This window comes from Cervus elaphus, chromosome 26, assembly GCF_910594005.1.
Source record: "Cervus elaphus chromosome 26, mCerEla1.1, whole genome shotgun sequence".
Classification (NCBI taxonomy): domain Eukaryota; kingdom Metazoa; phylum Chordata; class Mammalia; order Artiodactyla; family Cervidae; genus Cervus; species Cervus elaphus.
In genome coordinates, this window is record NC_057840.1 from 14004265 (window position 1) to 14023996 (window position 19732).

The window sequence follows — 19732 nt, forward strand, 5'->3', positions numbered from 1 at the left end:
ATTTGCTGACATATTGAGTGCAGCACTTTCACAGCATCATCTTTTAGGATTTGAAATAGGTCAACCGAAATTCCATCACCTCCACTAGCTTTGTTCGTAGTGATGCTTCCTAAGGCCCACTTGACTACACATTCCAGGATGTCTGGCTCTAGGTAAGTGATCACACCATCATGATTATCTGGGTCGTGAGGATCTTTTTTGTACAGTTCTTCTGTATATTCTTGCCACCTCTTCTTAATATCTTCTGCTTCTGTTAGGTCTATACCATTTCTGTCCTTTAACGAGCCCATCTTTGCATGAAATTTTCCCTTGGTATCTCTAATGTTCTTGAAGAGATCTCGAGTCTTTCCCATTCTATTGCTTTCCTCTATTTCTTTGCATTGATCACTGAGGAAGGCTTTCTTATCTCTCCTGGCTATCCTTTGGAACTCTGCATTCAAATGGGTATATCTTTCCTTTTCTCCTTTGCTTTTCACTTCTCTTCTTTTCACAGCTATTTGTAAGGCCTCCTCAGACAGCCATTTTGCTTTTTTGCATTTCTTTTTCTTGGGGATGGTCTTGATTCCTGTCTCCTGTACAATGTCACAAACCTCCATCCATAGTTCATCAGGCACTCTGTCTATCAGATCTAGTCCCTTAAATCTATTTCTCACTTCCACTGTATAGTCATAAGGGATTTGATTTATGTCATACCTGAATGGTCTAGTGGTTTTCCCTACTTTCTTCAGTTTAAGTCTGAATTTGGCCATAAGGAGTTCATGATCTGAGCCATAGTCAGCTCCTGGTCTTGTTTTTGCCAGCGGTATAGAGCTTCTCCATCTTTGGCTGCAAAGAATATAATTAATCTGATTTCGGTGTCGACCATCTGGTGATGTCCATGTGTAGAGTCTTCTCTTGTGTTGTTGGAAGAGGGTGTTTGCTATGACCAGTGCGTTCTCTTGGCAAAACTTTATTAGCCTTTGCCCTGCTTCGTTCTGTACTCCAAGGCCAAATTTGCCTGTTACTCCAGGTGTTTCTTGACTTCCTACTTTGCATTCCAGTCCCCTATAATGAAAAGGACATCTTTTTTGGGTGTTTGTTCTAAAAGGTCTTGTAGGTCTTCATAGAATCATTCAACTTCAGCTTCTTCAGCATTTCTGGTCGTCGCATAGACTTTGATTACCGTGATATTGAATGGTGCTTTGGAAACGAACAGAGATCATTCTGTCATTTTTGAGACTGCATCCAAGTACTGCATTTCAGACTCTCTTGTTGACTATGATGGCCACTCCATTTCTTCTAAGGGATTCTTGCCCACAGTAGTAGATATAATGGTCATCTGAGTTAAATTCACCCAATTTTTATATTTTATTATATTCCCTTTAGCACCATTATAGCACATTATAGATAATTAATAAATATTGGTGGGTTAATTAGTCAAAGGATACTAATTTTGCAATGCAGTTGCATTCAGATTGTCTTGGTTTGAGTTTTTAAAATTTGATTTGGGGAGTTGATTTTAAAACTTTTTGCATCAAATAAATTTTATTTAAGAAAATGACAGATTCTATGTTTTCCGAGATCTCCATTTTTTCCAGTGTCCATGAAGAGGCCTTAGAAGCATAGCTGAAGGCAGAGAGGGGTGGGAAAATCCCCAGTCCAGGAAGAGTCAGGTGTCTTTGGGAAAGATCCAAACAGTAGGGAAATGTCAGAGACCAGATGTGGACACACAGGTCCATTAGTGAGGATATCAAACCCTATCTAAAGCAACAAGAAACCAGGATATGGGGGCTGCTCATAAAAACAGTTTGAAACTTCTCTCACTGCAAGTACTGCCAGAAGCTGCAATTAACTTCTCATGGTCCTAACCACTTTGTATTGCTGAAGGAGAGAACCTTGATAACAGTTAAGAATTAAAGCAATTTTGTGTGGTCAGATTGTGATTAAAAAGTCCAAGTGTCACTCTTAATGCATGTGAGTCCCTCAAAATTAAAACATTCATAATTTTTAAAAACTTCTCAAAGTTAACTAACACCATTTTTATGGAAAATTTTTCCATTTTCAGGCTGATACCAATTCACCTCCTCCAGGCAATGTGAGCACAAATTATGGTTTAAATAATCTCCCTATCTTCTGTCTTTTTAGTAATGGCAATGAAAAAATAAAATAAAAAGTTCCAGCCTCTGCTTCTACAAACCAATGTCATCCATTTATACGACAGCTAAACAGAGACACAAAAGTACTGGACAAGGAAAAATGTTTTTTTTTCTTCCTTTTTTTTTTTTTTAAAGTTAAGTGAGATACACCCTGTCTTGACTTAAGAAGCATTGTCCTTTACCAAGTTAGTTCTATTCTCTATAGGGTTTTACTTGAAGAACAGAGGAAATGGATTGTGCCTGTCCTGATTCCCAGTTATCACACAAGGTAAGCTGATGGATACAAGCTCTCACTGGTATAGAGATGATTTGTGAGGACGGTTTATGTAACTGAACTGAGCAGACTGTTTCTGCAATGTGCCCTCTCTCTGAACTAGAGCGGGGTTCAAGCCTGAAATTCAATTCAGGGCATGAACTCTTGACAAGGTAGCCCACTGAATTTAAGGTAGTACAGTGATAGCTAAGAAGCAGTGGATAACTTTGCCTCCTGTATTATTTCCCGGACTTTCTTCCAAAAAGAACCCTGACCAAGGAACATCCAAAAACAAACTCATGTAAAACTTCTGGGCTTTATAACTCAAGTCCATCAGCTGGCTCCAAACAGAAAAGCAAATAGCAATTAAAAAAAAAAAAAAGCAGAAAGAACCTTTTACTGCATCACAAAGGCAGCACACTGACAATTCTCAGAGGCAAGCAACCCAGCAAAAGGAACTCTCAACATGAACAAGGAGCTTCCTGTTGCCAATCAATAGGGCACTCCTGGTTGTATAGTGAGTGAATGCCATTTACCAACTGGGCTGCATTAAAACCAGCAGACCCATTTGTGAACAGCAATCTACTTTATTTTCCAGGAGATCTTGGGGCATAGCAGACCCTTTTATGGCACAGGGAAACTTAACTTTGTTGGCATGTTTGACACAGAACTTGTCCAACTTGAAACCACTGGGTACATAAAGCAAATAAAGGATTAGAAGCCACCCAGGTGTAGGAGATCAAGGATTTAATGGGCAGATGGAGGAGAAGAGCATCACCTGGACAGCCTTCATCCTTTATAATAAAATAAAGTTCCCTGACAATCTCAGTGGAAAGAATAAGCTTAAATGAACAAAATTTAGCAATTCTGTTGACAAAGGCAGAATCCCTGAATAGACTTTTTTTTAAAAAATGTGAGTTTGTCTGCCAAAACCTGATTACCTTTCATAATAAATAAATCTCTACCTAGCAGAAAGGGAACTAAATAACAAAAATATCCCTCGCCCCCCCACAGGTTTTCATCCAAAAACGTTGAATGTCACAACTTCAAGAGTCTCGTTTGAACAGATGGAGCTTGAAGAATAGCAATATGGGGATAACCAGCAAACGCTGAGTTGAGGTCTACCTTTGATCTGCTGAATTCAGCCTTCAAAAGAATGACTTTCAAAAATCATCACTGTTATCACATTGCTCCACTGATTAACTCTTTTGAGTGGTTCACAAACATTTAGGAATCAGATTAGCAAATCTCACGACCTGGATTTGGAAACTTCTAAACAGCAAGTCCAACCAACTCAATGTCATCTTTCATTCCTCTTCATGTCAAAACCCTCCACTTCAGCAGACCAATGTGGCTGTCCCCTCACACAATATGATCATTCCCATTTCTGACTGCTGGGGGCACTATCTATGCCTTATCATGGAGAAACAAACTCCTTTTCACTCCTGCTATGCACACCCAGATGCCACTCCATTTTTTCTGACCACAGAGCCTGTGTGTTGCTCCCTTATTGAGCTCATACAAGAGAGCCAATACAGACGTTTTCTGTCTCTCAGAAGACTTTTGTTTCTTCCTATTGTTTTATTGGGCTTCCCTGGTGGCTCAGATGGTGAAGAAACTACTTGCAGCATAAGAGACATGGGTTCGATCCCTAGGTCAGGAAGATCCTCTGGAGAAGGGAATGCTACGTACTCCAGTATTATGGCATTTGCAAATATATGCAAAATCAGAGAAAAATGTATACCAGAACCCCATTTAAGCTTCACCTACCACCAAAACTTGTCAAAACATAACCAGTTTCCTGAGTTGACTTTATATTCCCTAAAGAAAGGCATGAAATTATTTCCATACTTGTTTTATTTCAGAGCCTAGATTAGTGCTAAGCATGCAATGACAACAAAATAAATACTTGCTCGTAGAAATTAAATCCAGTCCACCAAAGTTCTAGACTGGCCCTTAAGTGTTCAGCTTACTTCAGCCAATCAATTCTTAATAGACAAACCATAAAATCGTTCAATGTTTCTAAAGAAATATTAGCAAAAAAGAAAAAGAAAAAACTTCCTGAACTGGTATATGGAGGTGGAATAATTATAACCTTACTCTTATACCATCACTTAATATTTAATCAGAAAATCAAATTGTCCTCTGAGACCAAAGCTGAAAAATCATTATCAACAAACACATACCCTGGCACATTAGAGAGGAACTGGAATTCACCTCTAGGAAATCCAACGGAATTCTAGCTAGCAACATAACCTTACACAAGTCAGTTATCCTTTCTCAGGTCCTCACCTCTAAAATAAAAGTAGTTCTTTTCTTAATTAAGAAAAGTACTTTTCTTAATGGTGGGCTATAGTCCATAGGATTGTAGAGACTTGGACATGACTGAAGCTATTTAGCATGATACTATATAACACATATATTTATATATATAACATATAATTATAAATAAGCATATATATAATAAATATTATATGTAAGGTATACATATTCTATATAGATATATATTATACATTATTATACATAATTATACATTATTATAGATATATATAAGCATTATATACATATGTGTGTATATATACATATATATATATTATGTTCAAATTCACACAAAGTGCCCATATTGACCAAAGAACAGCTAAAGCAGGTTTCAGACTAAAGCAGAAGATGTGTGTAAAAAATAATTAGTAGAGAGACTGAAGTAATTGCCTGAGGCTAAATTATGAAGAACCTCAAATGAAGGCTAAACATTTTGACTTTAAAGGAAACACTGACAAAATCTGAGAAGGTCAATATCATCAAAATAGCATCTGTCCAAAAGTAACTGATTTATAACAGAATTTCAGGCAAGGGAAAACAGTCAGGGAACCATTACAAAGATGATATGCAAGTAGGGCTGTGACTAGAGAGCAAGCACTGAAAAAGACTAAAGAAGAATATAAATCTGGAAGATGCACAAGACCAAAAATGAGTAAACAGAATCCCTTGACAAAAATCTTCTAAAAGTGTTCAAACGGTTTCTTGGATGGCAGAGAGCCACATAACTAAAGCCAGGTGCATCTCATGCTAGAAAAGGTCTCCTTTGACCACTGCTCCGACTGTCCCCTCATCCATGGCACCCTCTGCGGAGAAGTTGAGGCTAGATAGCATTACCAACTCAGTGGACATGAACTTGACCAAACTCCAGGAGACAGCGAAGGTCAGGGAAGCCTGGCCTGCTGCAGCCCATGGGGCCGCGAAGAGTCAGATCCGGCTTAGTGACTGAACACTAACAACCGCCTACCCTCTGTCCAACCACGAAGCCCATCTCCCCAGATTTAGGGCCTTCGTCAGCTGCTAGCCCTGTTGCTACAGCATTTCCCTGGTCTTGGCAAGCCTGGGTCCCTCTGCCATTAAGATCTCCAGGCGAAACCCACTTTCTCCAGCAGTTCTTCCTGAACTACTGCTCCGAGCTGTTTTCTGGAACACCAACCCTCACATCAGCGTATTGCACTCATCCCCTCAGCACTCACTCCATTCGGTATTGTTCTCATTCACTTTCATCTGCTTTCCTCCCTCCCACCACGAGAGTAGGATTCCTGGGAGAACAGGAGCCTTGACACTTATTCAGAACTATATGTTCCCAGCATCCAGAACAGTGCTTGGCAGAAATTAGATTGCTTGATAAATGCTTGTCGAAGAGATATTAATTAATTAATGAGTCATTCATAGTGACCTACAGAGAGAAAGTCAATATCATTGCTGCTGTTCTGGGACACTTACCTTCTTCAGGGTTAGATATTCCACTTCCCTAACATGCTGTAAGAGAATCCCAAATCTTTCCGATTCCATCTTTGACTGCTGGTTTTAGTTGGTGTCTTTCATTTGTAAATAAGAGCTTTAAACGGAATACTTTGAGGCTTTCATTACCTCATAAAACAGATGTAAACTAGACTAGCTATTGCCCCATATCATAGCGACCAGAATTCAAAAGATCACACAAAGTAGTCACTCAGTGAACAAGAACCTGATGATCAATAGACCTGGGAGTGAACTAAGACTGAAAAACTTGCAGTTTAAAACTTTACCCAATATATAAAAGCCCCTCACCTTTATTCTCTACCAAGATTAAAAAAAAAAAAAAGGGAGAGAGAGAGACCATCTCCTTCTAATTCTCATGCATCATGTCACAATATCTAACATAATAGACATACTAAAAAAATAGTTATTTGGTTGTGTTTAATGTTTTGCTTAGAACTTCTCCCCTCCCCAAAACAAGGCAGTAGATAATAAGAGAAAAAAACATAAAAGAAAATGAATAGCAACCAAAATTTAAAAAAGGGTAGAAATCCACTCCAATATTTATGGACCTAAACCGGCTTCACCTCTTCATAAGTTTAACTTGTTGAAGTTCACAGCCAAAGCAAAAGTGTCTTAATAAATATTAACCCAGAGAATCACTATATCTGTTTCCAAGTATTATATTTGTGCTGTTGTTGCAAAACTCCAGGATCTAAAGATGTTTAAGTTTGAACCAATCTTTGATCTCTATGTGCTAGAAATGTTCCACTCTTTATTACTTTATTGAATCATTACCTGGTATAAATTTAATACACCTTATTTTTAAACATAAAATGAGAATTGATTTACTGCTTTGAGAAAGCTGAGAAGAATGATTTTTTAAAAGATCATTCAAAGAATATTAGGAATCTAAATCTCATCAGGGAATTCCAGTGGTGTGTGCAATGGCTATTTATATAACTAAATGCAGAAATAACATGTAGTACCTAGTTTTATAATGACAGTTTAAAAATCCCTTTTGAAAATCAAGACAGCTAAAATTAACCAGAAATTGTCCACCAGATTACATAAGTGGATGTTTTAATTTACAAAGTCCAAAGTCTGTTTTCCTTTAATTTCCCACTTGTATTACAAACAACAGAATAATTATTCTATACATTATCAAAAGGAATAGTAAAATAGATACAAACTACAAATATGTCTGACATTTCCTTTTTTATTTTCTACCTACTACATTCCTTCAATTTAAAAGCTTATACTAAAAGACATAATTACACCCTTTCCTTTTTCCATTATGTTCTAAGAATGGAAACTGAAATCACCACAGCAAAAAAAAATAAATTTTCGATAAAAACATAATGTCACCCAATTTAATTTTGTTTTTCCCTTGATGAGGAAATATTTTGTTACACACCGTGTGCAGTCTAAAATAAAGAAAAGTCAGTCTTTCTCAAGAAAATGGACAGAGGAGGCACAGAAATTCAAGTTGCACAGAAACTTGAAAGACCACGGAGAAGAAACACCAATTCTAATTGACCATCAAAGTAAGCAGACAAAATAACTGAAGGAGGAACTGATTTTAACCTGTTATCTATAATTTTCTTACTGATATGATATTGCATTTATAAATGGTATAGCATTGTCAGATTAAATGGATTAGTAAACGGATTGGAAGGAATGATTCCTGCCCCTTGTATTTCTGAGTTTGGCTAGGGATTCTGTCCCAGTTCAGTTCATTTGCTCAGTCATGTCCGACTCTTTGCGACTCCATGGACTGCAGCACGCCAGGCCTCCCTGTCCATCACCAACTACCAGAGTTTACTCAAACTCAAGTACATTGAGTCGGTGACGCCATCCAACCATCTCGTCCTCTGTCATCCCCTTCTCCTCCCACCTTCAATATCTCCCAGCATCAGGGTCTTTTCCAATGAGTCAGTTCTTCACATCAGGTGGCCAAAGTACTGGAGTTTCAGCTTCAGCATCAGTCCTTCCAATGAATATTCAGGACTGATCTCCTTTAGGATGCACTGGTTGGATCTCCTTGCAGTCCAAGGGACTCTCAAGAGTCTTCTCCAACACCACAGTTCAAAAGCATCAATTCTTTAGCACTCAGTTTTCTTTATACTCCAACTCTCACATCCATACATGACTACTGGAAAAACCATAGCTTTGACTAGACAGACCTTTGTTGGCAAAGTAACATTTCTGCTTTTATATGCTGTCTAGGTTGGTCATAACTTGTCTTCCAAGGAGCAAGCATCTTTTAATTTCATGGCTGCAGTCACAATCTGCAGTGATTTTGGAGCCCCCCAAAATAAAGTCTGTCACTGTTTCCCCATCTATTTGCCAGGAAGTGATGGGACAAGATACCATTATCTTAGTTTTCTCAATGTTGAGTTTGAAGCCTACTCTTTCACTCCCCTCTTTCACTTTCATTAAGAGGCTCTCTAGTTCTTCTTCACTTTCTGCCATAAGGGTGGTGTCATCTGCATATCTGAGGTTATTGATATTTCTCCTGGCCACCTTGATTCCAGCTTGTGCTTCCTCCAGCCCAGTGCTTCTCATGATGTACTCTGATATAAGTTAAATAAGCAGGGTGACAATATACAGCCTTGACTTTCTTCTTTTCCTATTTCAAACCAGTCTGTTGGTCCATGTCCAGTTCTAACTCTTGTTTCCTGACCTGCATACAGGTTTCTCAAGAGGCAGGTCAGGTGCTCTGGTATGCCCAATTCTTTCAGAATTTTCCACAGTTTGATGTGATCCACACAGTCAAAGGCTTTGGCATAGTCAATAAAGCAGAAATAGATGTTTTTCTGGAACTCTCTTGCTTTTTCAATAACCCAGCAGATGTTGGCAATTTGATCTCTGGTTCCTCTGCCTTTTCTAAAACCAGCTTGAACATCTGCAAGTTCAGGGTTCACGTGCTGTTGAAGCCTGGCTTGGAGAATTTTGAGAATTACTTTACTAGCGTGTGAGATGAGTGCAACTGTGGGGTAGTTTGAGCATTCTTTGGCATTGCCTTTCTTTGGGATCAGAATGAAAACTGACCTTTTCCAGTCCTGTGGCCACTGCTGAGTTTTCCACATTTGCTGGCATATTGAGTGCAGCACTTTCACAGCATCATCTTTTAGAATTTGAAATAGGTCAACTGGAATTCCATCACCTCCACTAGCTTTGTTTGTAGTGATGCTTCCTAAGGCCCACTTGACTTCACATTAGGATGTCTGGCTCTAGGTGAGTGATCACACCATCATGATGATCCAGGTCGTGAAGATCTTTTTTTGTATAGTTCTTCTCTGTATTTTTGCCACATCTTCTAAATGTCTTCTGCTTCTGTTGGATCCATACCATTTCTGTCCTTTATTGTGCTCATCTTTGCATGAAATTTTCCCTTGATATCTCTAATGTTCTTGAAGAGATCTCTAGTCTTTCCCATTCTACTGTTTTCCTCTATTTTTTTGCACTGAAAATGTAAGGAAGGCTTTGTTATCTCTCCTTGTTATTCTTTGGAACTCTGCATTCAAATGGGCATATCTTTCCCTTTCTCCTTTGCTTTTCACTTCTCTTCTTTTCTCAGCTATTTGTAAGGCCTCCTCAGTCAACCCTCTTGCCTTTCTGCTTTTCTTTTTCTTGGGGATGATCTTGGTCACTGCCTCCTATACAATGTCATGAACCTCCGTCCATAGTTCTTCAGGCACTCTATTAGATCTAATACCTTGAATCAATTTCTCACTTCCACTGTATAATCATAAAAGATTTGACTTAGGTCATACCTGAATGGTCTAGTGGTTTTCCCTACTTTCTTCAATTTAAGTCTGAATTTGGCAATAAGGAGTTCATGATCTGAGCCATCGTCAGCTCCCAGTCTTGTTTTTGCTGACTGCATAGAGCTTTTCCATCTTTGGCTGGATATACTGAGACAGATATAATCAATCTGTCCTAGTAGGATATATATTTTTGTTCATCTTGGTAAATGGAGATCAGCCCATTTGTGGGTGCTCAGTTGCCAACTCTTTGTGACCCTATGGACGGCAGCCCACCAGGCTCCTCTTTCCATGGGATTCTCCAGGCAAGAATATTGGAGTGGTTGGATAAAGAGGCATGGAAAACAAGGAATCAGAACTGAATTAATCTCGAATCAACAAGCTAAGCTGAACACAAGTGAGTGAGCAAGAGAAATATGGGCATCTATTCCACTCTTTGGAGCATCTGTCTTCCTCCATCCCCTTGGATGAAACAAACTCCTAAGAAAAGTCATCAACTGAACAAACACTGCCTAATTCTGCTTACTGCTCATTATTTTTCCAATCTGTTAAATGGGAAGTGCATTAATTTCATGGAAATATTTCTCAAAAGAATTAGTGGAGGGATACCTGGCAGTTCCTGCTACACTAAATGAAAACAAGTATGATATAGTAGAATAACAAGAGACTTCTGTCATATACTTGCAATAGTAATTGTGTTACTAGACTCATCTTCATTTGTTTACACACTGTAACTTTCATCAGTGAATCAAAGCAAACAGAGTCCAAAGGAAAAGTAAAGCAGGTGTTCTATAATAAAGGCAAACACTGCCAGGAACCAGAGAGAAGTCACCCTCACAGGGTGATCATTTTAAAGAAAAACAATGACAATAATAATGTGGAAGTTTTGTCAAATCTATTGGGAATACTTTCAGTGAAACAAACAGGGAATCACTAAGAGTAAAAATGAGCAGCAGAAAGCTGATTTGTTAAGAGCCCATCAAACAGAAGGTATGGTGCTACTGTTAAAATGAGCCAGAATGCCCATGTTAGGCAAATACTATTACCAGAACTTAAATAAGCCTATTAAGTTATGATTAACTTCAGATGTCACTGATATGGCTGAAGTTCAAATTCTTTAAAGAAAAATTAAACTAGTAAAGAGGAAAAGGGGAATAATTTTGACGACTTCATAATCAGCAACTTAGTCCATGCATGAAGATAAGAAACATTCACTTGACACTTGATCAAGTATTAAAACAAAGTAAAGGTGACATATATGGAAGTATCTAGCTCAATGTTTTCTTTTTTTTCTTTTTTTTTTTTTTTAGCTCAATGTTTTATACATAGTAGAAACTCAACAAATTATCCTTCCTTCCTTTCTTTCTATTCCTTTCAATCATTGACTCATTTTATCATAGTCCTATTTACAATTTCAGGTATATAGCTTTGTCTTCTCTCTGTAACTGGACTGAAAAATATTAACTGCTTCATTCATAGATAGATATAAATACTTTTAATTTTGCCATATATCTCACTTGTGCTATCTACAAACAATGTGTTGAGAGGTGGGATTGTCTGAAAGGTCAACAAAGATGTGACATGATATAATAGGATGTCTTAAACTGCACGGGAGAATACTCAATTAAAAGCTGCTAGAATGTTATTTTTATTGCTATTGTTGTTGTCATTTTGCCTGAGAGTAGGACCCTGGTTCCTTCCATACTTCCTTCTGCTACCCTCAATTTGTGATCTTCTTTCTCTGAGTTACAAAATAATTGCAGTAGAGCCAAGCATCATGTTTTCATGCAACAACACAGATCCCTTTTTAATCAGGGAATAACATCTTTCCCAGAAGTCTCCCAAGTGACTTTCCATCATAGCTCACTGGCTAGTGCTGCACCACTCCCATCTGCAAAGTAAGCTGGGGAAGTAAGGGAGGTGGAAAAGTACCTGAAAAAAGTGAGCAGAAAGACTACTGAACAGAAAATGCATAATATCTACAATACTGTCATATAAAATAATGAGCCAGAGTCATTTATAATGGTTGTAAATGAAGACGTTAACACCTACACGATATCCCTAGTGAAATGGACTGAATTGTGTCCCCCGCGACACCTCACTAAATTCATATGCTGAAATCCTAACTGCCGATGTGATTGTATTTGGAGACTGTGCCTTTAGAGGGTAATTAAGAACCCAGTTGGCTAGAGGTAAAGAACCTGCCTCCAAGGCAGGAGGCATTTGACAAGGTTTGGATCCTTGGGTGGGGAAGATCCCCTAGAGAAGGGCGTGGCAACCACTCCAGTATTCTTGCCTGAAGAATCCCATATGCATGAGACAAATGCTCGGGCCTGGTGCACTGGGATGACCCAGAGGGATCGGGTAGAGAGGGAAGTGGGAGGGGGGATCGGATGGGGAATACATGTAAATCCATGGCTGATTCATGTCAATGTATGACAAAAACCACTACAATATTGTAAAGTGATTAGCCTCCAACTAATAAAAATAAATGAAAAAATAAATAAATGATCCTTTTTACCAGAAAAAAAAAAAAAGAATCCCATGGAGAGAGGAGCCTGGCAGGCTATATATAGTCCATAGGGTCGCAAGAGTAGGACATGACTGAAGTGACTTTGCGCAAGGTCAAAAGAGTGGGACCCTAATCCGACTGGCCTGCTGCCCACAAAAGAAGAGGACAGGGCACCAGAGCACTCTCTCTTTATTATGTGAGGTCACAGGGAAAAGGTGGGCACCTGCAAGCCAGGGAGAGAGAGCTCTCACCAGAAAACAAATAGACCAGCACTTTGATCTTTGGCCTTCACACCATAAGAGAAATAAATTTCTGTTGTTTAAGTCACTTGGTCTGTGGTATTTTGTTATAGTGTCTCAAGCAGACTAGGAAAGAAAATCCATCTAGGAAAGAAAAATATTGCCACCCTCCTTTCTTCAGTGGGGCTCTACACAGTTGGATAAGGACCAGTAAAAATTGGAAGCATCCCAAGAGCTATGGCACAGGAGTGCTATCCTCTTTTCCTCATGCTTTGCATGGATGGTTCATGAGCGTGCTCTTATTTCAGCCCCTCTCCTTCAAGAGCAATCTTTTAGAGACTTTTTATTTATGTAAACAGTCATTTGGTTTAAGTCCCAATCTTCTTGGATCCAAAGCAGCAGTATCTCTGGAGTGCAACAAACATTCCGCTGCCAAAATATCAGTGCAATACATGTTAACATAAACCTTTAAAATGGAAACAAAAATAAAAGACCCCATGCTTGTCCAGTTCTTACAGTTTTGTTTTGTTTTTTTTAAACCAGTGGAAAATGTTAAGAAAAAATGGCTTGCAAAAGTTCAGTGTTTATTTCTCAGTGAATTAGGGGGTGAGAAAAGAAAGGCACATTCTGCTATATTATCACTTTCCAATTTCAGGCCAAACCCCTGTAGTTTTCATCACGCATCATTTTTGTGATTAATGATGTGCACCCAGTTAATGGAAAACAGCAGATTAGGTTTCCACTAATAGTTTTGGAAGTTATGTCTGCCTGCCTCATTTGGTAACAACCTCACTGTTCAGTAAGAAACTAATGGATTTAATCCCAAAGCAGAATTTAGTTTTACACATTCAAGACAGGTCAGATTTCCAGAGTGGAGAAAATTATATTCTTAGAGGTGTGCTATGCTTCAGTTGAGATTTAACACTGAGATAATACCTCATGATATTTGGGTTGTTTTTTGTTTTCTTTCTTTTTGCTTCTGTTTAGTGAGCAATTAAAAAATTTACAGTACTTACTTAAGGTCTATAAAAATAGGAGGAATTAGCAACTTGTAACCATGGCAAATAATATGCATGTAATATGATATTTTCTATAATTAGTACACTAAGCTAAAAAGACATCTATTGTTCTAAAGACACAGGTGAGAAATAATTCCTTATGTATTATTGTATCACTGCAACACTTATGTCAGAAATAAAATTCACATTTGCTAGTCCTGTTTCACTAGAGACAGAGCTGGTTAACCAAAACAGATACACTAGAAAGCAAACTAATCAAGGAACAGAGAAATCAAGAGGCAAAAATTCTAGTTCCATTTCTGTCTCAATTACTTTGGAAACAATTCTTTGTTTTCATTTTTCCCACCTCATTTTATATCTATCCCTCTTAAGTCATTTAATAATTCACTAAATTCCCTAATTCACTCCCTAATTCACTTAAGCATTTAGTAATTGCTATTAAATATATATTACATTAAATATATATTGTTTCAAAGCTTTATCTACGCATATCTCACATGCCCACCTGGACGAGGCTCCTTAAAGGCAGATCCCACCTCTGATTAACATTTTTAGCTTTACATTTATTTATCTTTACATCTTTATATGGCCAAGCTAGACTGTAAGCTTCAGGAAAAGAGGGATTTTACCCATGTATCTCCAGAAGTCAGCATGATGTGCTAATAATGTGTAAAAAAATCAGACATTTTAATAAATTAAAAACCTGAAAAAAAGAGTAGGGTGGAGAGGAATGAATAGGTGTAACACAAAGGACTTTTCAGGCAGTGAAAATACTCTGATTCTATAATGATGAATATATGTCATTATATATTTGTCTAAAGCCTTAGAATGTATAATACCAAGAGTGAACCCTAAAATTAACTACAGACTTTGAGTGATCGTGCTGTGCTGTGCTAAGGAGTTTCAGTCATGTCCGACTCTTCGAGACCCTGTGGACTGTGCCAGGCTCCTCTGTCCATGGGATTCTCCAGGCAAGAATACTGGAATGGATTGCCGTGCCCTCCTCCAGGGATCTTCCCAAATCAGGGATTGAACCCGAGTCTTTTATGTTTCCTGCATTAGCAGGCAGGTTCTTTACCTCTAACGTCACCAGGGAAGGCCCTTGAGTGACCATGATATGTCAATACAGGTTCATCTATTATAACAAACACAGGTTCATCAATCATACCTCTCTGGTGGGAGCTGATAATGGGAGAGGTGAGAACCAGGGATACAGAAGGATGTCTCTGAACCTTCCTCTCAAATTGGCTATGAACCTAAACCTGCTATTTAAAAAAAAAAAATAGTATGCTTCACAATTAAAGAAAAATGCTGAGAACTTATTAAATCCAACAGAGTTCATGTTATTTTTTATTTATTCATCATAATGTTAACCTAATTTATGATAAACACCCACTGTATGAGTAGTTTACTACTATTAACTCATTTAATACTTAGAAAACCCAATGAGACAGGTACTGTTGTGATCTTCATTTTTCAGATGAGGAAACTATAGTCAAAGAGATTAAAGAACACCCCCAAGACTGCACATCTGCTAAACAGGAGAGTCAAGATTCACCTAAGATGTGCTGGCCCCAGAGTCCATGGGCCCTTATCCTAATCTTCCAGGTAACCAAAATTCATTATTCAGAGAATCACTTTTGCCTTTATTTCACAATTTCATGTATCTTTTTTTTCAAATCTGAGGTTTCTTGAGGTTGAAAATGAGTAATTAAATTACCGCATCAATCTTCTCTTTAGGCATCTGATAAGATGGAATCTGTGGGAAGGGAAAACCATACCAAAGATATATTGCATCTTTTTCAGATATTTAGTTCAACAGAAAAATGGAAAAAAGAAGGACTGGCTTGCAAGGAGCATTTGTTTTCACTTCCAGGATCGTGATTTTTATACAAAAGTTATCCCATACTATTAATAATTAAAAGTAGTACTATTCTCAGCCTATTTTTGATTGCTTCTGTTGTTATTACTAAAGTTTGGTGAAAAGGGGCTGTACAAGATGACTGGTCAGATACAGGATGGTTCAAGCAAAGACAGACAGGAGTCTTCACTAGACAAACAAAAGGGAAGGGAGTTAGAAAAATGAGCAGGTTCAAACAAGCAAACAAAAAAAGGGTAAAGAAGAAGTCCAGAGACTGTAGGGTCTCTGGAGACGAGAAGTTGAGAAAACTGTGGAACCAAGGAGATCAATTTCTATGAATATCACAATTCTACTTAACCTAGAGTCCGGAAAAATTAAAAATAAATGGCATTTGTTTATGAATAAAGAGTAGACTTGTACAATGGCACATTGCAATGGCTATATTTTAATTTTTAAAAATACATAAAGATTCTACATTAATCAATAGTCAAAGGTTTTTCATGTTATTTCCTAATAGCAAAAATCCTACATAAATACAGTTGTTTCTAATAACTGTAAAACAGATACTACCAGCATCTGAATGACAAAAATCAATGAAAACATCAATCAAGTAATTTATTGAGCACTAAGCACGTGAATAAAAAATATTCTACTCTGTTATTTTCTCTCATTGATTGTTAAGTTTTGCAGGTTAAGGAAAAGGATGTGGAAGCAAAGTAATCACGTAAGGAAAGATCTATTGCTCAAATTTTAGTCTGCAACAAAGAGACATTTACCCACAGATTCTATGTATTTAGCAATCATTTTCTCAGACAAAGAGATCTCCAAAAAGATCTCACTGGCCAGGTTGAAACTTACACAGGTTCCTTTTGCACGGTTTTATTAAAGGTACCTCAGGTACAAGTAACCTAGGCAGCTTTGTCATGCAAAGTGAGACTGAACAAAGAAACATTCATCCAGTTCTTGGTATGAGAACTCAACATTAAAAGCAACAGTACAGAAATCTGCGCCATAAGGAAACGTTATGGGGGAGGGGCTGGGGGAGGAGGGGTGGACTGGGAGTTTGGAGTTAGTAAATGCAAACTATTACAAATAGAATGGATAAACAAGGTCCTACTGTATAGCATAGGGAACTATACTCAGTAAAGTGTGACAAACCATAATGGAAATGAATATTAAAAAGAATATATGCATATGTATAACTGAATCATTTTGCTCTACAGCAGAAATTAACACGACACTGTAAATCAACTATATTTCAATTAAAAATAACTAAATAAAATAGAAATTACAAGTTGGTTGAAAAAAAGAGAAAGAAAGAAAATGTTATATCAATGATTCAAAGATAGATCTTACCAAAAAATAGGAGAAAGCATAATGTATGCTATTTCTAAGTTACAAAGGATCAGCAGTATGATACAACAGATACATTATTTGTTGAATTTACCAAAATCTACCTCTATGGGTTTTTATTTCCAAAGATATAACTAACAATTTGATCCTTTAATGAACTATTTATGCAGGTAGCAAACAAAAAACAGGGCTGAATATAAGCAAGCTGACTCTAGAACCCAAATTTTTAATATTTCTGCTAGGTTTGTTATCTGAGCTTTAATTTATTTTGAAGTGAAGTGAAGTCACTCAGTCGTGTCCGACTCTTTGCGACCCCATGGACACCAGGCTCCTCTATCCGTGGGATTTTCTAGGCAAGGGTATTGTAGTGGGTTGCCATTTCCTTCTCCAGGGAAACTTCCCGACCCAGGGATCGAACCTAGGTCTCCCGCATTGTAGACAGACGCTTTACTGTCTGAGCCACCAGGGAAGTCCTTTAACTTATTTTAAGGAGGCTGAATTCATTGACAGCTTTGTTTTGCTGAATCGGAGCTTTTTCTTTTCAGTGTTATGTTAAGCTCCAGTAACAGATTATAAAGAAATTAGTACAAAGACAATGTGCTGTGAGGTGACCCAGCAATGACAGCCATCAGCCCACTGTTGTCAGAGATGAGCCCAGTAATCTTGCTTCAGTGCTTTTAGCATTCGTTTTACACAGCTCCATCCACTCACCTACCATATAAGCAGCCCTCCTATTTGCACCCTGAAGAAGCAGATGGCTCTCCAGGATTGCCGAGAAACATCCTTCTGTTCAGGAATAATGGAATCAACTAGCACCTAATAAGAATCCACTGAAATCTTCATAGACACATAACCCTAAACGGAGAACCTTACCTTTAGAACTATAACTGTGAAGCAAGAGACTTTTAATAAAACAAACAAACAAAAAAGCAATTCAAAAACAAAGCAATTAAAACAATGGATTGATTCCCTCGCCCCTCTTCCCAGGAATAAAGATAAGCTTAACATGCTTTATTTTAAAGTAGAAATAAAACTGTTATTACCTTATAAATTACTCACTGATGATAATAAAAATATACTTTTACATAATCCATCTCTGTTAAGCTCTATAATAAGCTACAAATAGGCAGATCTTTTAAAAGTTTAAATTCTATAAGATCTAGCACAGAAGGGAATTTTTAGGAGAGAGAACTTTCTCTTACCAGGTACTGAACCTCACATGAAGATTACTTAACAACTTTCCAAACTGGTAAATGGACTTTTTTGGTTAAACCATATAAACTCAGTCACACAACTCACAATGTAGGTACTGACACTATTCATTGTTCAGTTTACTCATAATTAAATCAAGCATTTGTGGGGAGTGGAATCCAAAGACCATGTTTGGTTGGTCCAACATATGGACCATGTTTCTTTGTTAGTTGTTTTTTTTTTAATGGTTGGGCTGGAAAAGCCCTGATAGGTCATGTACAGAGAGACTTTCGAGTCATAATGAGTAATTAGACAGTCAAGTGGCAATGGAATAGAATGAAGCAGCCACTTAGTCACTAGAATGAAGACTCTAAGCTGAAATCCTTTAGTTTTACCTTGAAGCCAGAACTCAAATTCTTGGTGAGGCTTTGTTTACTTTTTTTTAACTTTATGTAACTGACAAAATATTTAAAAATTATTGAAGATGCCTCTCCTCAGATAACATATTTCATGAAGTCCTATTTCATGTTTATTTTTAAATATTATTTTCAGGAAGTTATTGAACCAATCCAGTCTGAATATTATGCTCAACTCAATAAGACTATTTCTTCCAGAACAGAGATACAGAAATATGTCTGTCAGTAAGCAGCTCTTTGCCAAACAACCAACAAATTTTGTACCTAAACTACCTTTTTCCATATGTTGAAATGTCTTCTGTACTTTGAAGATTTTGTGCCAATATATTTAAACATTTTCTCAAGAACAGTGGTGGAGGAGGACGAAAGAAATCATCTCTCATTCCTATGGGGCTAGAATTTACCTCTAAGTATTATATACACAGTGAGATCCAATGACATCAAATCATGAACCAGAAAAGAACAGATGATTACCTGATATTCATTGGGCCAAAAGGTGCTCACTGCTAGTTCAGCCCGAAGCCAGTCTCTACCTGTGATTCCAGTCACATTCCAAATTGGATTGGCAAGAGGTCCTTTATTCACCCTAACCAATATGTTCAAAGTTCCAGGACTCAGCCCCTTCTGGCTGTATAACAGGTAACTGAAGTCAATACAGTGAGTGTCGTTCTCCTTCATTGTAGGCAGCTGAAGTCTGGCTTTTTCTCCAGGGTCATGATCTGAAGAGTCCACTATCATATAGGAACCTGAAATGATATCACATAAAATAAGATCAAGTAGATATATAAGCAAAAGGGAAAATATAATAACAGAAATAAAGCTAAAAATGATACCAATCTATTCTTAATATTAAATTTAATTTAAAAAGTTTATGTCTTCCCAAACAGAGATATAGAAAGATATCAAACAAGTAAATAGATGAATTGAATTCATAGTGGGTAACAGACATTGTTCAAAGTACATAACATGTACAAATTAATTTACTCTCCACAACAATCTGTTATTATTCCTATTTTACAAATCAGGAAACTGAGGCACAATTAGTAACTTAAAGTCAAACAGGTCATGCAGAGCCTGGTTCAATCCAGATTCCCACCCTAAATTATCTCTACTCTTGCTAAACAAATGTCTTTTAGCAAACAACCAAAGAAATGTATTATTGGTCTGATTTACAGAGGGAGTGTATTATTCCTTTCCCCACCCATA

General features: G+C 37.5%; 1 protein-coding gene across 5 annotated transcripts in view; it reads right to left on the reverse strand.

Annotated features, from left to right (window-relative positions):
* The window catches only part of PTPRK (protein tyrosine phosphatase receptor type K), a 602016-nt gene that overhangs the window by 360790 nt on the left and 221494 nt on the right, over positions 1-19732 (reverse strand). For all 5 annotated transcript variants that reach the window (XM_043888551.1, XM_043888552.1, XM_043888550.1 and 2 more), the window contains exon 3: positions 19001-19272. In XM_043888551.1, coding sequence (XP_043744486.1) covers positions 19001-19272 — 272 coding nt within the window. The remainder of the gene's footprint in view (positions 1-19000; positions 19273-19732) is intronic.